The following is a 20,511-nucleotide window of genomic DNA, read 5'->3' as shown; positions in this document are numbered from 1 at the left end:
CAGGGCTAATTTCTGGCCCCTTTGCAGGAGAAAGAGAGCATGATATAGCAGAAGAAGCAGTAAGCAGAAAAGATTTGATGCTACTAATTTGTTGTGTGGATTTAGGAAAGTCTTCTTAACTCTCCTGAGCCTCAGCTTCATCACTGCATAATGAAAATATTTTATTATATGATAGCTAAGTTACTTTATTTTTTTTTCTATTAATCACATCAAATCAGAAATTGGTGAGGAAGAAGCATGCCAAAGCCCTGATAGGGGAAGCATTATATATGGATACAACGTGAAGTGTAGCTCTGCAGGGAGTTGAGGGGTGAGTGTTAAACATAGAGCTAGCTAATCCCTAGCTGGCAGAAAAAACACTAGATAGAAAAAGGTAGTTACAGGGTTTCAAATAGAGCAGCAGCATTGCAGGACGCGGGGGCGGGGTGGGTGTATAAATGGAAGTAGGCATTGAGAATACCAAATTTAGATGTTTGTAGGTTATTTTTATTTTTATTTTTTTCTGGGGAGAATCTAGGTATAGTGTCATCAACACAAAGAGGAGGACCTGAGCCTCAGAGAAAGCAAAGTTGAGGATAGGTGGTAACACAGACCACTCCAGGCCCCATGTGTGAGCTCTGGGAATTGTTCAGCCTGCTGCTTTCCAGTAGCCTTTTTCTCTACCATTATTACTCCGTTAGCCCACTTCTTAAAAGTTTAGATCTAGAGTTTAGCAAAAAGCCAGCTCTTAGTTGATATTTATTCAGTTTGTACTTTGAAGGATTTTGTACACATACTGTCAAGTATCAGTAGAAATTTAAAAATAGTAGTCGGCTGGGCACAGTGGCTCACGCCTGTAATCCCAGCATTTTGGGAGGCTGAGGCGAGCGGATCATGAGGTCAAGAGATCCAGACCACCCTGGCCAACATGGTGAAACCCTGTTTCTACTAAAAATACAAAAATCAGATGAGCGTGGTGGCGCGTGTCTATAATCCTGGCTACTCTGGAGGCTGAGGCAGGAGAATTGCTTGAACCTGGGAGGCAGAGCTTGCAGTGAGCCGAGATCACACCACTGTACTTCAGCCTGGCGACAGAGTGAGACGCCATCTCAAAACAAACAAACAAAAACTTAGTAGTCAATCTTGATTGTGTGTTTTAAGGGATTTGACCTGTTTTGTTGTTTGTCTGACATTTTTCAAAAGCACCATGACATTTGAAAATGTATTCTGTTTCCTGTTGTGATTCTTTTAAAATATTCAGAGGTCTTGATCTCTCGGATACCCTTTTGCTGTATAGATTTTAAGGCTATTTTTTTCATCGTTTTAATGTTTCTAACAATTTTATTCTGAGGCAAAACACAGTTTTTCTCTAACATAGTTTAGGTTGTAAAATCAAATGTTTATTCATTTTAGACTGTGTTTCCAACAAGCATTTATTTTAAAACATCAGTATGATGTTCTGGTTATGAGGACCCCCTACAGTAATCCTTTGGAAATAGCCAGTGAAGAGTCTAAGTTCTACTTAACCCTTCAACTCATAAAGAGTCAATTAAAGACCAAGTACCCAAGATGTTATTTTCAGATTCTAATATAAATAATTAATATTTCTGGATTTTAAAAAATTTCAGTGTACTTTGCTAACTTGCCATTGTTTTTAGGTATATAGTAGTCCCCTCCTTACCCACAGTTTTGCTTTCCGCGGTTTGAGTTACCCAAAGTCAACTGTGGTCTGAATGTTATATGGAAAATTCCAGAAATAAACAACCGATGGGTTTTAAATTTGTGTGCCATTCTGAGTAGCGGGATGAAATCTGATGCCATGCCTCTCTCATCGCAACCAGGACGTGAATTATCCCTTTTTCCAGTGCGTTGATGCAATATATGCTATGCTACCTGCCTGTTAGTCCCTTAATAGCCGTTTTGGTGATCAGATTGACTGTCGAGGTATAGCAGTGCTTGTGTTCAAGGAACCTTTATTTTACTTAATAATACTTTATTAATAATAGTTATTATTAATCTCTCACCACGCCTAATTTGTACATTAAACTTCGTCATGATGTGTATGTAATGTATATGTAGGGTTTAGTACTATCTGTGATTCAGGCATCTACTGGGGGTCTTGGAATGGATCCAAAGTGGGGACCGTTGTACTCAACTTAGGAAACTCATCTGTAGTTTTTAGTCAATTGCTTCTACTTCTGGGTAGGAAAAACTCTGCAATATTTTGTGAGTTTGTGTTAGATAACACCTTAGAAAAGAAAATACATGGTTTTATGTTAAAAAAAAAAGTTTCTTAAACTAGATAACTCTTTTTGGTGGTCAGATATTTGCTGTGTTGAGAGTATCCGTTTCTTTTTTTTGAAACAGTCTCACTCTGTCATCCCAGCTAGAGTGCAGTGGTGCGATCTTGGCTCACTGTAACATCTACCTCAGCCTCCCACGTAGCTGGGATTACAGGCACAGTACCACAGCTGGCTAATTTTGTATTTTTAGTAGAGATGGGGTTTCACCATGTTGGCCAGGCTGGTCTCGAACTCCTGGCCTCAAGTGATCTGCCCCTCTCAGCCTCCTAAAGTGCTGGGATTACAGGCGTGAGTCGCCGCACCCGACTAGAGAGTATCAATTTCTAATGTACTGGCAACTTGTTAGACCAGTAGAGCATGTAGGAGGGTCACCTTTTTGAAATTCAGGCTCTTATATTGTTTATTACAGCCTTTCTGTAGCCCTAAAATTAGTGATCATTTTATGCTCCATCATCCTGAAATTGAATTCGAGCAGTTAAATGTATAGTAACAAAATATATCCTTTTTTATATCTTTCAGAATCATGGTGTCATGGAAAGGGATTTACTTTATACTGACTCTGTTTTGGGGAAGCTTTTTTGGAAGCATTTTCATGCTGGGTCCCTTTTTACCTTTGATGTTTGTAAACCCATCTTGGTATCGCTGGATCAACAACCGCCTTGTGGCAACATGGCTCACCCTACCTGTGGTAAGTTACACACCAGAGGAGACTGTCTGCTTGTACTAGAGTGCCCCCCACCCCTGATAGATACCTAAATCCATGGATGTTCAAGTCCCTACAGTATTTGCACATATCCTATGCACATCCTTCTATATGCTTTAAATAATCTCTAGATTGCTTATAATACTGAATACAACGTAAATGCTATGTAAATAGTTGTTATTGTTAGAGAATCGTATTGCTTAGGGAATAATGACAAGAAAAAAAAGTCTGTGCATCCTCAGTACAGGCTCAACCATCCTTTTTTCCCATGAATATATATTTGATCCATGATTGGTTGAATTCACAAATGCAAAACACAGGAATGTGGAGGGTTGAATGTATTTTGCTGTGTTCCATTGGGCTTCTTAGATATATAGGTTGATTGGTTTTTGTATTGTTTTAACTGGGATATTTTAGACCATTATTTTTTTCACATTTTTTTTCTGCCTTATTCTCTCTCTCCTCATTTTGGGACTACAATTATATGTATGTTAGATTGATTATCTTTTCACGTATGTCACAAAGGCTCTCTTCCTTTTTTCTTCCCCTGTATTTTTTTCCCTGTATTTTTCATATTGAATGATTTCTATCTATCTGTTTTCAAGCTCAATGACCCTTTCTTCTATCATCTTTAATCTGCTGTTTTGTTCATCTAGTGAATTTTTATTTAAAATACTGTAAGTTCTGGAATTTATTTTGGGTTCTTTATTGGTTCTGTTACTTTCTTGAGATTTCTCATCTATTTATTAATTATAGCCATATTTTCCTTTAAGTCAGCTGGATGATGTCTAGTACCTTTTACTCTGTCAGGGCCAGTCTTTTAGGCAAAATTTCTTGCTTTTATGCTTCGTTTTGTGATTGGATTGCAAGAGTAGTTGGCAGGATCTCTTAATGTTCATCTAGCAATTTTTTATTGTCTGCTATTTACCTAGCATTTTGCTGGATGCAGTGATGAACAGGACAGATAATGATCTCTGTCCTTGAGGAGATAATAGTCCTCTACCTAAAATATCTTATCCTAATTGTAGATTTACAGAGCTTGACTAATTTCTTTTCTGGCTTTCATTTGACTGAAAGTCTTTTTCTTTTTTTAGAGGACAGAAGTTGACTTCCCAGACCATTAATTTTTAGAGTTACATTTTTAAATTAGCTTTAAAGATATGAAGCCCAGTGTTTCATTGCAACCTTAAACATACCATTTACCATAAAATACTCATTTTTTGTTGTTGCTTAACCACTATCACTCTCTATTTACAAGGTGAGTATTTCTGTATATACATAAGTAAAATAAGAATACTGTTCAGTTTACATAATATTAATCATCACAAGTAGATACTTCTAAAACGTCATCTACAAACTGTATGTTAAGTAATTTTACTGTCATCATACAGAGACATTTCCTATTGAAACATTTGACTGTTTTCATGTCATTTATATAACTATTTTTAGTGTTTGTTTCATCATCTGTAAAAAAGAAATTGGAGTAAATGATCTTTGAGATCTATTCTGGATTCAGAATTGTATATCTGATTGCAAAGCAAACATTCAGAGGTAAATGATTTTTTGTAACAGTCATGTATTGTTACTGTACTTCATTTTCTAAATGTCATCAGTTTTCTATAGTATATAATCTTTTAATTATGAACCACATATTTTTGCTGAATCTTTCTGCCAAAACCTTGAGAGTTCTGAGAATAGGTAAAAATTACCACAATTGTAATGCTTTACAGTGTCCGGTCACTCTAATTTTTGGAGAGCGAGCATAAGCAGAGTGCTTATTTTCACAGACATTGCAGACAGATATTTGGTTTCACTATTGGCCTTCCCACTTTCTAGTCATTTGAACTTGGCTAAGCTCCTTAGCCTCTCTGTAAGCTTTTGTTTCTTCATCTCTATAAAAAGGAGTCTTAATACTACCTACCTACATCAGAGAGTCATTGTAGTGACTAAATGAGATAATAAATATATAGCCTTTTTAGTATAAGGCTTGCCATTTGGTAAGTACACAGTAAATATTTGGTATTATATTAATTTTAGTTTTAGTTTTAGTTTTGCTTTTATATTAATTTTAGGCTAAACTGGTGTTTTGAAGAAAATTCAAAATATAGTAGCTCAAATACGGTAGAACTATACTGACTTACAGGTCCAGTCTGGCAAGGTCCCTATGGTCTCTGATGTCATCAAAGGGTTCAGATGTCTTCTATCCTGTTAATCCACCTAGCTTGGCCTCCAGCCTGGTATAATGTCCTCTTGGATTTGGCCAAGACTGGGTCACTGCCACTTCTTTGCCCCACTCTGGAGGAAGTCCAGAGCAAATGCTTTCTTTCTATACCAGTGACTCACATGTCTAGTATATAGCAAGTTGCACATATCACTTTTGCTTACTCTTTTGGTAAGAGCAGCTAAAAGCTGTAACAGAACCTGGGAAATGTCTTTTTTTCTGGGCAGCCATGTGCACAGTTAAAATTCTTACTCTGGAAGAAATGCTGATATTTATAGGACAAGTTATCAAACAAATTCTGCAATAGCTATTTCTGGTATTATTACTGCTAGTAGCATTACTGTTACTGCAGAATTACATTATATACCTACAGTATTTGTATAGTTTCAATTACATGCACTAGGATAGGTAAGGGAAGAGTGGGCAGAGAAGAGAATGAATTTTTTTCTGCTTCATGTGAGATGAAATGGGAAATATGAGTGGTTCTCTGCTGAGTGTGATTCTTGTGTTTAAAGATAGATATTTTTAAACAATATACAAACCAATCACTTTGTCTGATGGTCAGGTAGGGTAATATCAATATAGTACAATTTTGGGAGAAGATTGGCCGAGCTGGACTTACTGATAGTGTGATCTTTTGAGATGCACCATCCTATGAGATTTTCAAAGATAATTTCACCTATTCCTAACTTTTGTCTTATTAGCTGTTTGGACAGTTTAACACATAGGTGAGATTTAACTACCACAGTACTAGTAAAAAATTAGTATTTGGAAAACTGCTGTCACTCAGCTGTTTAGTTTACTAGTTACAGCATATCAGGCAGAGAAGGTTTTTTTAGTTAAAAAATGTATGGATGTTGAATTCCTTATAGCTAGGTTACAGAAAAATTGATATTCCAGTTTTGAGACAGTGGACATCTCTGTTGAAAGAAACAGAGAAGAACTCTCAAGGGTGTCTTTAATTGCCTTTTATCTCATACTTTTACAAGGAGCTAAAGGAGTTTTTAGTTTTAAGCAATAATAAAATATATTCCTTTTAAATTCAGAGTGAATTTAATCTAAAATTTATTCTTCTATCCCTTATTGATGTATTTTATTTTAAGCAATCCCAAACAGTTAAAAATAATTTTCCACTAAAAATAAATTAGGATAAATGCACTTAAACTAATTATTGCTTCACAGAAATAGTCACAAAATGATCTTCTCTTTCATTAAGTTTCTCTTGTGGATTAAAATGATTTTGTTGGCAAGATTTTTCTTGTCTTACTATTTTTAAGGGGCGCATTTTCTATGCTAAAAGAGGCATAGCAGTGAAATGTTTTAGAATCTTAGATGAGACTTAGAGGTCACTTTGTCTAACCTAAGTCTGTGGGCAAGAATCCATTCTAGAACAATCTGCAGGGTGACCATTCAGTCTTTCTTTGAATGTTTCTATAATTTGGAGTGCATGTCTTTGTGCCTTTTATTTTTGGACCATTCTGTTTAACATAATCAATATTGTAAGGGTCAAACTCAGTATGTGCTCAGAGCAGTTTTTGCTTCTCAAAATTCGAACTCTAACCAACAGTCTGATTACTACCTAGGATTATGAAAATTACTTGGAGTTCTGTCCTTTCACCATAAATCATGCCTTAGGAATTTAGAGGTCATTTTCTAACTGTCTACCCAGGGCACAAGTTTCTTCCACAGCCTTCTGATACCATTCCAGTCCTAGCACAAAACAGGTGTTGAATAAACATAGATTGCTGAATGTGATTTTTGTCTACACTGTTGCTCTTAACAAAGTGGGTGCTCAGGGTTTTGAAGAATGAGTTGGGATTGCAAAGCCTCAAGTAGCTAGGGATTTGGAGAACCAGACCTAATCTGAGCCTGAAAAGCAAAAGCAGACCTGGAGATGAGTTGTTACTACCTCAGACTAAATAAAGATCCATCAGAATGATAAATGAGAGTGAGAGCAGCGGGCATGATGGTAAAACTTTCTCTGTGATCTTGAGAGGAACCTCTCTCATCTTTGTGTTTTTATACACGATGGAACACTTGGACATAGTAAGTAGTGGTATATAAAAGATCCTTGGAAAATGCTTCCATATTTCTGTTAAATAATACATAGAGAAATCTTTGACCAATTAGGTAAAAATTATCAGAATTGTTACTCTTCAATATAAGAAACAATGCATTATAAAATTTTGTAAGATTTATTACTGTTGACACGATTATCTACTATACTAGAAATGGAATAAACATGAGAAATGTGAGAATAGCGTCTTTTTTCCCAGTCTTTTAGTCTGGATTAATTGAATTCTGGAGTTCTGTATAGATATTATAGCTTTATTTCTGTGTAGTATATTTGTTTTTCTGCCTTTGCAGAAGCTGTAAATAAGGTTGACTGGATATGTCTCATCTGGTATTACAGCCGATTAATGTGGACTTGAGATCTTGGCTGCCCAAAGGTTATTTATAACTTTCAGGCATATTCTGGTAGAATGCTGGATGTCAAGGGAGAGGATGTCATGTTACATGAGATGTTCCTGGACACATGGTCTTTGTTGTTGTTGTTGTTGTTGTTGTTTTGGAGACGACACTCTCTTGCCCAGCTGGAGTGCAGTGGTGCAGTCAGATCTCACTGTAACCTGAAATTCCTGGACTCAAGCAATCCTTCTGCATAGCTAAGGCTCTGGGCATGTGCCACAATGCCCAGCTTTTAAAAATTTTTTGTAGAGCTGAAGTCTTGCTATGTTGCCTAGGCTAGTTTTGAACTCCTGGCCTCAAGCGATCTTCCTGCCTTAGCCTCCCAAAGTGCTGGGATTACATATGTGAGCCACCACACCCATCCCAGTCTTGGATTTTTTATTTTGCTATTTTTCATAATGAAAAGCAAAGGATTGTTTGGGATCCATAGGTATCATATATTAGAGACTGCATATATAGGGTTAGATTTGAGGTTTGGGATTTATAGGCTTAAGATTTTTGACTCTTGGCTGGGCACGGTGGCTCATGCCTGTAATCCCAGCACTTTGGGAGGCCGAGGCAGGCGAGTCACAAGTTCAGGAGTTCAAGACCAGCCTGGCCAACGTGGTGAAATCCTGTCTCTACTAAAAATACAAAATATTAGCTGGGTGTGGTGGCGGGCACCTGTAATTCCAGCTACTCGGGAGGCTGAGGCAAGAGAATCACTTGAACCCAGGAGGTGGAGGTTGCAGTGAGCTGAGATCGTGCCACTACACTCCAGCCTGGGTGACAGAGTGAGACTCCGTCTCAAAAGAAAAAGGGACATTTTTTGCTGTGGATCCAAGCCTGTAGGACTCTGCCATGATCCTTTTTACCAGGAGGTCTTCCATGTAGGTATTTCACTTTCAAGGGACTTTTTGGAGTAGGAGTTATAATTAGTTGAGCAGTTATAGACCCTTTTGAAAATTTAACGAAAACTGCAAGCATTTTACCTAGCAAAGTATGTGTACACATTGACATATCTTTATATACAGCTTAAGAGGAATACATTTTTACTGACCTCTTGGAGGCCATCGTTCTAGGACGTAATAGGTACTGGATTAAATACCCATGCTGAAAGTGAACCTCAGCTGTGGGAAAGTAGCTTAATGAGGACCTATGGGATATCTGTAGCTACTTAGCCCAAATGATTTTGTATCAGGATGTTAACACTTTGACTCTGTAACAATTTGGACATATAACTTTTCTAACTTGTTTTTACTTTCTAGTATATTTCTTTAGCTAATATTATTTTGAACCTATGTTTTATTGATCCTGTTATGTTTTTCAAAGTCTTACTGTTTCGTATTGCATTTTTTAAAAAATGCTTTTTTGTTGTGAAGTATAGCAAACGTACCAAAAAGTTACTAAAACACAAATGTACAATTTAATGAAAAATTTTGAGTGTAACTGTCAACCAGGTCAAGAAATACAGCATTGTTAGTTCTCCGGCAGGCTACCTAGACTTCCAATCAAACACCCTCCTTTTGGTAGAAGTAGTCATTAATCTGACTTTTAAGATAGTTATTTTCTTCTTGTTCTTTATAATTTTAGCATCTATATAATCATCTTGAAAATATCTTAATCTTTTAGAAAGTCGTATATTGACATTTATTGTATATATTTTTGTTTTGCTGTCTCTCAAAAGTATGCTTCTGTGTATCTTTCATGTTGCTGTAGGTACTTGTAGTTCATCTACTTTCATTGCTGTATCATTTTTCCATTATATGAGTGTACCACAGTTTGTTGGCTATACCTTGTTCAAGATTATCATGATATTTGCCAAGAGAACTTTTGATTCTGTATCGTATATTTGCCTTTAGATCAATTTCTCTCTTTAGTAATAAGTCAAATATTAACTAGTAAATTTGTTACATGTAAATTGAGAATTCAAAGAAGAGTTTGAAATCAATAATCAGCTTTTATTATAATCTGTTATTTTACTTTCAAGAACTCATAAGTCTATAATATATTGTTTTTCTAAATACTTCATATGTATTGTATACCTGGCCCATCAGAAAAGTGAATTAAGGAAATTCAGCAAATATTTGAACATTACTATGTTCTAGGTAGTAAGGCTTGTAGTATTTTAGTAGATGTATAGTTAATTTATTCTTTACATAGTGTCAAAATAAATAAGATCTATGTTTTTGTTTTTAAAACATCATAGTACAGGAAGCTATAAAGTGAACAGTTTAACTTTATGGGATTTTTTTTTTCCCCTGTACCCAGTGCTAATTCTTTGACTGTTCTTTCTAGAAAAAAAGGTAATAATGTTACATATCTATATCCTTAAAATATTACACAGTAGAATATTGATATTCACCTTTTATACTTTTTACTTAATAAGATATCTTGATTTCAACGACAATTAGCATTTTTTAATTAGGAAATCACAGAAGCTTAAAATAGAAATAGTGCTTGATATTCTCATTCTTCTAGATAACCTCATCACCCAATTTTTTACTATAGAAGCAAAGATCATGGGAAATACTAACTTTTACATGTTAGAAATCATAAGATTTATTTATAGGGCATGATAAAATTTACCTATGGAAAATCATAACTTTAATTTGCTCTATATCTGTATTGTTTTCTTAGGCATTATTGGAGACCATGTTTGGTGTAAAAGTGATTATAACTGGGGATGCATTTGTTCCTGGAGAAAGAAGTGTCATTATCATGAACCATCGGACAAGAATGGACTGGATGTTCCTGTGGAATTGTCTGATGCGATATAGCTACCTCAGATTGGAGAAAATTTGCCTCAAAGCCAGTCTCAAAAGTGTTCCTGGATTTGGTAGGTTATTCACACATTATTTTAAATGGTTCATTCCTTTTTGATGTAATGCACCCACTGTAAAACTGACTTAAGCATTAAAGCGATTACATTTTTTTCCTCATTGGGCTAAAAACAATCTCTGGTTCTTCTGTCTTTAGTGGATCTGCTATGGCAGATGACTTTGTTTTAATCTCTTTTTAAAAAATATTACTCTGAAAGAGAAAATAAACTGTTCTCAAGGAAATGGATATATAGTATCTGAGGACCACAACATTGAAGGATATGAATTAATAGTTTAGTAACTTTTTATTGCAGGTAGCACTTGTGATTTCAGCCAGAAACTGGTCCGTGCTGATAAAGTACTTGACATTGACTGATTCATTCATATTCATGTAGTAAATATTAATTGAATACCTAGGTTCGAAGCATTCATTATGCTAGGTGCTGGTACTTTCTGAACTTCCCCAATCTATAAATTTTTTAAAAAAATCTTTTTATCGTGCTTGTATAATATAATATTAAAGTTCCTGGAAATGTTTATTTTAAATGGCTAGGAATACAGTATGTTCATTGTGTGTTGGAGAAGTAGGGATATTTCAGCACTGCATGTTAAAAATAAATGGCCTCCTTTCTCAACTTGCTACTTAATGTGAAATAAGGGAGGGGAAAGATTATAAATATATTCAAACCACTTATTCACATGGGTATATGAAGTACCCACTATATCCTCCTGACAGCCTCATTAATTACATTTATACTTCTATGGTTTACGTAGGTAACATTTCTTACTTAAACTGTGTACCCTCTTAAACCATTCCTCTATTAGTGTACTGACATGGTTTATGATTTCTGAGGGCAAAGGGCAGGCCTTCACAGGATAGACTAGTAAGGATAGACTAGCAAGGGTGTTTGTAGTTGATTTACTGTTTGTGTGTGTGGTTTTTTTTTTTTTTATTTGGGAGACGGAGTCTCGCTCTGTTCCCCAGCCTGGAGTGCAGTGGCGCAGTCTGGGCTCACTGCAAGCTCCGGCTCTCTGCAAGCTCCACCTCGCAGGTTCACGCTATTCTCCTGGCTTAGCCTCCCAAGTAGCTGGGACCACAGGCACCAGCCACCACACCCGGCTATTTTTTTTATATTTTTAGTAAAGACGGGGTTTCACCATGTTAGCCAGGATGGTCTCCATCTCCTGAGCTCGTAAGCCGCCTGCCTTGACCTCCCAAAGTGCTGGAACAGGTGTGAGCCACTGCGCCCGGCCAACTGTTTGTGTTTTAATTGCCTTTGTACTTAGAGGTCTTTGCCACTTTTCCAATATAGTGATCTCAGGGTAGTCACATTTCTTACATGGCAGCTGGCTTTCCTTAGAGAACACTTTCACTTGAGAACCAGCAAGAAGCTGCAAGGTATTTTATGACCTAGCCTTACAATTCAAACAGGATCACTCCTACCATATGTTATTGGTGGAAGCAGTTACCATCCTCAAAGATTCTAGAGGAGGGAGCATAGACCCCACAGATTGAAGATGCGTCTAAGATCTCAGTATTTAAAAAACTGCCACATCCCTAAGAGGACTGATAAATAAAAGAGAAGGCACATATTACCAGTAGCAAGATTGATTCTACATGAGATATACTAACAGGATATTAAGAATAACATTATACCAATGACTTTAAAAGTGTATATGAGATTTAAAAAATACAGAAAAATACAACGGACAAAATCTTTCATTAACAGAAAATGAAAAAGCCACAGTTATGTGTCTAATAGAGATTGAATCCATAGTTAAAAGTCTTCTTACAGAGGTTTTTGTAGGACAATGGCAGCTGTGTATTTTTCTTCACCCTAATTTAAAAAAAAATTATGAAATCAAGCAGGAGAGGAAAGAAAACCATGTATCACCCATCTCTTTTAGTATGAGAAGACAAATAATGCGATAAGCGTTCAATTGATTTATGAAGAGAAATAAATTCCATAACATTTCCTTCTGCCCTCTCGTCCTTACAAATTTAAGAGTACTAAGAGTGGGGAGAAGAAGAATAAGAGTAGAATGACATGCACCTGAGGCTTGGCAGCAGTTCTGTCCCTTCTAGTGGTAGAGCATTGTGTGCATGTGTGTGTTCACCCCCAGGGTCAAAAAAGACTTGCCTTCCCAGCATTCTTGCTTCCAGTAAAGCCACACCACAGCATCCACAAACAGCTGCAGCCTAGGCCAGTGAGGCACTCAGTAGACACCACTGATGTTGATGAAAGCTGAAGAAATCATATGGAGTCTATATTACTGTTCTTACACGGAACCAAAGTCAAGGCACCCTACCCAACTGAGACTATACGACATATCTACAGGAAAAAGTTTTTCCCTATGAAAGCTATATCATAAAATTGGAAAAAGTGGCTGTTCCATTGTATGCACAGATACCAGTGTTAGGGACACAGGAAAAGTGAAAAGGCAAGGAAACTTGATGCCTCCAAAGGAACACAAGAATTCTCTAGTTAATATACCCCAAAGTAAAGGAAACCTATCAAATGCCTGAAAAGGAATTCAAAATAAAGGTCTTAAGGAAACTCAGCAAAATACAAGAGAACACAGATAAAGGATTCAACACCATCAGGAAACAATTCATGATCTCAATGAGAAATTCAGGAAAATGGTAGATATCATAAAAAAGAATCAAATCTCAAAACAAAAATACAGTAAATGAAATAAAAATAAAATCAAGAGCTTCAACAATAAACTAGATCAAGCAGAAGAAAGAATTTCTGAACCTGAAAACACATGTTTTCAAATAACCCAGCCAAATCAAAAGAAAGAATGAAGAAAGCTTACAGAACATGTGGAACATCATCAGGTGATCAATTTTTGCATTATGGGAGTTGGAGAAGAAGAGGTGAACAAAGGCATTGAAACCTACTTAATGAAATAATAGCTGAAAACTTTCCAAGTCTTGGGAGTAATATGGACATCCAGACACAGCAAGCCCAATGATCTTCAAATAGGTTGAACCTGAAAAGGCCTTCTCCAAGGCACTTTATGGTCAAACTCTCAAAAGTCAAGAGAGAATTCTATAAACAGCTAGAGAAAGGTGTCAAATCACATAAAAGAGAATCCCCATCAGACTAATGGCAGATTTCTTAGCAGAAACTTTACAGGCCAGGAGAGAATGGGATAATATATTCAACGTGCTGAAAGAAAAAACTGTCAGCCGAGGGTACTATAACTGGCAATGCTATTCTTTAGAAATAAAGGAGAAATAGTCTTTCCCAGACAAGTGAAAATGAGGGAATTCATCATCACTAGACTGGCCCTAAAAGAAATGATTAATTACTTCTGTATCTGCAGTAAAAAACTGATATCCAAGCATTATAAAAACATGCAGATAAAACACACTAATAGAACAGATATATAGATGAAAAAGAGAAGGGAGTCAAACATTAACACTACAGAAAAATCACCAAATTGCATAGATAAACAATAAGACAGGAAGAAAGATACAAAAGATATACAAAATAACTGGAAATCAGTTTAAAAGTAGTGGGTATAAGTCCTCACCTATTAATAACGTTGAATGTAAAGCATTTAAATTCCCCTATTAAAAAATATAGACTGGCTGAATGAATTTTTTAAAAAAGACAAAGCAGGACCCAACTATATGTTGTCTGCAAGAAGCTGACTTCACCCGTGAAGATACACATAGACTGAAAATGAAGGAATTGAGAAAGAAAGTCTATGCACGTGGAAACCAAACATGAGCAGGAGTAGGTATGGTGTATCAGATAAAATAGACTTCAAGTTAAAAAAAGAAAAAAACCCACAACATAAAAAGTGACAAGGAAGGCAATTATTAATATATAGTGATAAAGGGATCAATTCAGCAAGAGGATATAACAATTATAAATATATCTATATATACACACACACACACGCACACCAAACACCGGAACACCCAGATATATAAAGCAAATACTGTTAGATCTAAAGGGAGCGTTAGACTAGACCCCAATATAGTAATAGTTGAGGACTTCAGCACCTCACTCTCAGCAACAGATAGATGATCCAGACAGAAAATCAACCAAGACATATACTGGATTTAAACTGCATTATAAACCAAGTGGACCTAACAGATATTTAAATAATATTTCATTTAACAGCCACAGAATATACATTATTTTCATCAGTTCATGGAACATTCTCCAGGACAGATCATGTGTTAGGCCACAAAACAAGTTTCAGCAAATTTTAAAAAATCGAAATCATGTTAAGTATCCTGTCAGACCACAATGAAATAAAGTTAGAAATTAATAACAAGAGGAAATTTGGAAACTGTACCAATACTTGGAAATTAAACATATTTCTGAATGACCAGTGGGTCAGTAAAGAAATTAAGAAGGAAATAAAAAAAAATTTGAAGCAAATGAAAATAGAAACATAACATACTGAAACCTATAGGATACAGCAAAAGCAGTAGTAAGAGTGCAGCTTACAGCAGTAAATGCCTACATCAAAAAAGTAAAAAGATTTCAAATAAATAACCTAATGCACCTCTATGAACTAGGAAAGCAAGAACAAACCAAACTGAAAATTAGCAAAAGGAAAGATATAAGAAAGATTAGAGCAGAACTAAACAAAATAGAGACTAAAAAATACAAAGAGTCAATGAAATGGAATGTTGATTTTTTTTGGAAAGATAGATAAAACTGATAAACCATTAGTTAGACTAAGTAACAAAGAGAGAAGATGAAAAAAAAAATATTAGGCCACATGCAGTAGCTCATGGCTTTAGCACTTTGGGAGGCCAAGGGGGGTCGATCACCTGAGTCAGGAGTTGGAGACCAGCCTGGCCAACAAGATGAAACCCCATCTCTACTAAAATACAAAAATTAGGCGGGTGTGGTGGTGGGCACCTGTAATCCCAGCTCCTTGGGAGGCTGAGACAGGAGGATCGTTTGAACCCAGGAGGTGGAGGTTGCAGTGAGCCGAGATTGCACCACTGCACTGCAGCGTGGGTGACACAGCCAGACTCCATCTCAAAAAAAAAATAAAAAAAAAATTAGAACTGTAATAAAAAAATTAGAAATGTAATATGAGATATTACAGCTGATACCACAGAAATACAGAAGATTATTAGAGAATATTATGAATTACTATATGCCAGCCAATTGGAAAACATAGCAGAAATTGATAAATTCCTGAACATATAAACTGTCAAGATTGAAATAGGGAAAAATAGAAAACCCGAACAGACCAGTAACAAGTAATTAGATTAAATCAATAATTTAAAAAATCTCCCAGCAAAGAAAAGCTCAGGACCAGATGGCTTCACTACTGAATTCTACCAACCTCCCCCAACATTTTTTTTTTTTTGAGATGGAATCTGGCTCTGTCACCCAGGCTGGAGTGCAGTGGTGTGATCTTGGCTCACTCCAACCTCCACCTACCTGGTTCAAGCGATTCTCCTGCCTCAGCCTCCTGAGTAGCTGGGACTACAGGCGCACGCCACCACGCCCAGCTAATTTTTGTATTTTTAGTGGAGATGGGGTTTCACCATTTTGGCCAGGATCTCTTGACCTCATGATCTGCCCACCTTGGCCTCCCAGAGTGCTGGGATTACAAGCTTGAGCCACCGTGCCCAGCCTTTTTTTTTTTTTTTTTTTTTAACAGGGTCTCACTCTCACACATGCTAGAGTACAGTGGCATGATCATAACTCACTGTAATCTTGAACTGGGCTCAAATGGTCCTTCCACCTCACCCTCCTCATGAGTAGCTAAAACTATTAATCCAAGCTCACACAATGATGCCTGGCTAATTTTTTTAAAAATAAAACTTTAGAGCCAAGCATGTTTAGTCAGGATCTAGACACCACTAAATGTTCTCTTTTAATGTTATATATACTGTTTTAACAGGCTTGGAGTCACTGCACTCCAGCCTGGGTGAAAAAAGCAAGACTCCGTCTCAAAAAAAAAAAAAAAAAACAGGCTTGGCTGGTCTACCTTCAATTTATTTAATAACATGTATTACAAAACTATATAAACAAAAACCTTAGATTACCATGTATGGATCATGCTAAAGTAAACTGTCCGCTAATCATTTTAAAGAATCTTCTCTTGGATAAATGGTTTGTACTTCTTAATCATGGTCCATCTTAAATTAGATGTCAAAAAAATTTTCAATTTGGGTATAATTTCAGGAGGAGGAAAAGGTAAAAGAATCTCTAATAATTTGTTATTATGTGCTGTGTACAGAATACTGTGTAAGGGACTTTATATACATTATCTTATTTAAAGGTCACAACTGCATATCATAACATAATCCTCTTAAAGAAAATGGAGTTTAAGAATGTTAAATAATTTGCCTTGTTCCACATAGATACTATGGGGTAGCAATAAATTATGAAACCGGGTCTGTTTAGTTCTAGAGTCAAGGCATAAAAATATTTAATTTTAAATAAAATGTTTAATTACTTAAATTTTTATGTATTATAACTAACAGGTACATTGTACAAAATCAAAAGCTACAAAGAGTTGTATACTGAAAATACATTTTTGTCTCATCCTGGCTCTGTAGTCACTTGGTTTCCCCAAAACAGTCATTAACAGTTGTTTTCAGAGCTATTCCATGCATGTATAAGCAGATTGTTTTCTTACACTCAATTTTGTTAAATAGAAATGGGTGTAACAAAATATATACACTGTTCTTCATATTTTTAAAAAAGTATTTAGCAATATATGTTGGAGATTATTCCATGTCAGTGTATCTATTGCTGCATTATTTTTAAATGATATCACAGTATTTAAGGATACATATTTTTAACTCATCCACTGTTTAAATTTTTCCAGTCTTCAGCACTTACTAATAATGTTGCAGTGATTTTCTTTGTCTGTGCCGTATTTCACATAAAATTGAATTTATCAGTAAGAGTTGAAACCTAGATCAGAGTTTGAGAGATATTGTCCATATCCATCCATAGGAATTAAATCAATTTATATTTCAAACAACAGTATATATGCTGTTTCATTACACTCTCAAAAATATGGTGCTATGAAATACCTGGTCTTTGTCAAACTTAGATAAAGAAGATATTTCAATGTAGGTTTATATTTATTTTTCTTTATTTTCCTTTCTTTTTTTTTTTTTTTTTTGAGACGAAGTCTCCCTCTTGTCCCCCAGGCTAGAGTGCAGTAGTGCAATCTCGGCTCACTGCAACATCCGCCTCCCAGGTTCAAGCAATTCTCCTGCTTTAGCCTCCCGAGTAGCTGGGATTACAGGCGCCTGCCACCATGCCTGGCTAATTTTTGTATTTTAAGTAGAGACGGGGTTTCACTGTGTTGGCCAAGCTGGTCTTGAACTCCTGACCTCGTGATTCACCCACCTTAGCCTCCCAAAGTGCTGAGATTACAGGTGTGAGCCACCACGCCTGGCCATATTTATTTTTCTTAAAGGTGATGAGGCTGGACATTTTTCTGTTGGAATGTTAGTTTTTATCCTTTTGGGCTATACAAATTCTTAGTAGAAATATTAACATTTTGTCTGGGGTGAGTTGCTAATATTTTCTCTGTCTTTTGTCCATTTTCTTTGTTTAGGTTATTTTTTTTTCTAGTGGAACTACTGTTTTTATGCAGTCAAACTGATTAATCTTTTATGTCATCTGAATTTTGTAGCAAACTTAGCTTTTCCATCATGCTTTTATGGTTTCGCTTGTCATGCTTATTCTGGTCTAAGCTAGGAGAGCTGGGCATGGTAATTCCAGCTTTTTGGTTGGCTGAGGAGTTGAGCCCAGGAGTTTAAGACTACATTGAGCTATGACTGCACCACTGCACTCCAGCCTGGGTGGCAGAGTGAGACCCTGTCTCTTAAAAAAGAAAAAAAAAAAGTTATTAAATAAAAAACCTAGGAGAAAGGGACTTCTTGTTTATCCCCCCAAATAGCTACTAAGCCCAGTACTCTTTTCTGAATAATTAATCTTTTCTTGATTAGTTTGAAATGTCGCATTTTATCAGGATTTATTTTATTCTGAATTTCCATTTGTTATAGGGTCTGTTTCCAGACTTTCTGTTCTCTTCTGTTGATCTAATTATGCATAAGTACCATGCTGTTTTATTTACCATACCTTTATATTACTTTTAATATATTACTTACATTCAATAAAATTAACCAGTTTTAAATTGCATACTGTCATGTAACTCACAACAGTCAAGTTAATTGTATCCTTGTGCCCTTTTGCACCCAAACCCCTGGATAATATGGTAAATGTGTGTTTAACTTTATAACTTAGTTCCATACAATTTTTCTCCTTTTACATTTTTACCAGTAATGTAAGAGAGAATTCCAGGTGTCCCATATCCTTCTTAGCATTAGGTATTATCAGTCTTTCTGACTTCAGCTATTTTTGTGGCTTTGTTGTGGCAACTTAGTGTGATTTCAATTTTCATTTCTCTTAAGATTAGGGATTTTGATCCTCTTCTCCTGTGCTCATTGGCCATTCATATAGCTTGTTTTGTGATGTTTCTAGTCATATCTTTTCTCCTTTATTTATGGGTTGTTTCTTCTCTATTGCTGTATAAGAGTTCTTCAAAAATTCTGGATATAGGCTCTTGATAGATAAGATTTTTGCAGTTTTTTACCCCAGACTGTGGTTTACCTTTCTACTTTTTTTAAACCTGTCTTTCAAAGAGCAAACTTTATCTTCATTAGGTCTTTTTAAACCATTTCTTCTTATTGTTCTTTCTTTGTCTAACCTTGTGTCACAAATATTTTCCCCTCCCAAGAAGTTTAATGGTCTTACTTCTTAACTTTATGTATGACCCATTTTGATTCAATTTTTATTGTGAGGCAGGGTCAGTGATTATTTTTTTACTATACAGCTTTCCAGTTTTCCAGCAGCTTTTATTAAAAAGTCTACCCACTATCCACTCAACTAACTTAACGCATTTTTGAAAATTATTTGTCCGGTAAGTGTTATTTCATCAATGTCACTCTGTCATGATACTGTAATTTTATAGCGAGAATTGAAATCAGCAGTTCTTTTAAATTTTTTTCAACTATTTGAGTATTTTTCCTCTCCATTAAAATTTTAAAATAAGCTTGGTAATTTCTTCAAAAAATCCTCAAGATTTTTATTGTGATTTCATTGAATCTAATTTCCCTTTGCAGTACTTGTAGTTTTTCCTATAAAGGTCTTTCACAACTTGGATTTGATTTGTTTCTGAGTATTTTTGATTGACGCTATTGTGGAGTTGTTTTAAATTTTTACTTTCCAATTGTTTGCTGCCAGTTTATAGAAATGCAGTTGATATTTGTATCTTGCAGCTTTTCTAAATTCAACTATTCTACATGCTTTGTGGGTTCCTTAGGATTTCTATATACATAATCACATTGCTTGTATGTAAATATTATTTTAATTTTAATATTAAACTTTTATGCCTTTTTTTTTTTTGTCTTATTGCAGTGGCTATTCTTTTAGTATAATGTTAAGTAGAAGTGTTGAGGGCAGACATCCTTGCCGTGTTCCTGATGTTAGGTAGAAAGCCTTGAGCCTTTCACTGTTGAGTATAATGCTAACTGTAGATTTTTCACAGATGCTCTTAAATAGGTTGAGGAGTTCCCTTCTATTCCTGATTTGCTGTGACTTTTATCATAAAATGGTGTCAAATTTGGTTTTAATGCTTTTTCTGTACCTATTAAAATGATAAGATGAATTTTCTCCCTTATTCTGTTAATATGTTAAATTGCATTGGTTAATCTCTGATGGTAAACTAACCTTACATTTCTAGGATTATTTCCACTTAACCTTTTTATATATTTTTGGATTCAGTATGCTAATAGCTTTAAAGGGTTTTCACATCTGTGTTCATTAGGGATTTTGTTCTTTTTTCTTGTGAGATATTTATCTGTTTGTGACCTCATAAAATGAGATGGTCAGTGTTCTCTCCTTGCATGTTTTCTGTTAAGAGTTTGTATAGGACTGATGTTATTTCCTCTTTAAATGATTAAAGGAATTCACCAGTGAAGCCAGCTAAGCATGGAGTTTTCTTTAGTAGGTGTCT

The 20,511-nt window shown here is 35.6% G+C and overlaps 1 protein-coding gene across 12 annotated transcripts in view; it reads left to right on the top strand.

The window, feature by feature from the left end:
• Positions 1–20,511, top strand: part of LCLAT1 (lysocardiolipin acyltransferase 1) — a 203,276-nt gene that overhangs the window by 79,212 nt on the left and 103,553 nt on the right. For 11 of the 12 annotated variants that reach the window (XM_063622746.1, XM_055251828.2, XM_055251835.2 and 8 more), the window contains 2 exons: positions 2,802–2,970; positions 10,295–10,493. In XM_063622746.1, coding sequence (XP_063478816.1) covers positions 2,802–2,970; positions 10,295–10,493 — 368 coding nt within the window. Of the gene's footprint in view, positions 1–2,801; positions 2,971–10,294; positions 10,494–20,511 lie in introns of those variants that run through there. The other variant, XM_063622751.1, reaches the window with a different exon arrangement.

This window comes from Symphalangus syndactylus, chromosome 18 (genome assembly GCF_028878055.3).
Source record: "Symphalangus syndactylus isolate Jambi chromosome 18, NHGRI_mSymSyn1-v2.1_pri, whole genome shotgun sequence".
NCBI lineage: Eukaryota > Metazoa > Chordata > Mammalia > Primates > Hylobatidae > Symphalangus > Symphalangus syndactylus.
This window is presented reverse-complemented; position numbering and strand designations above follow the sequence as displayed.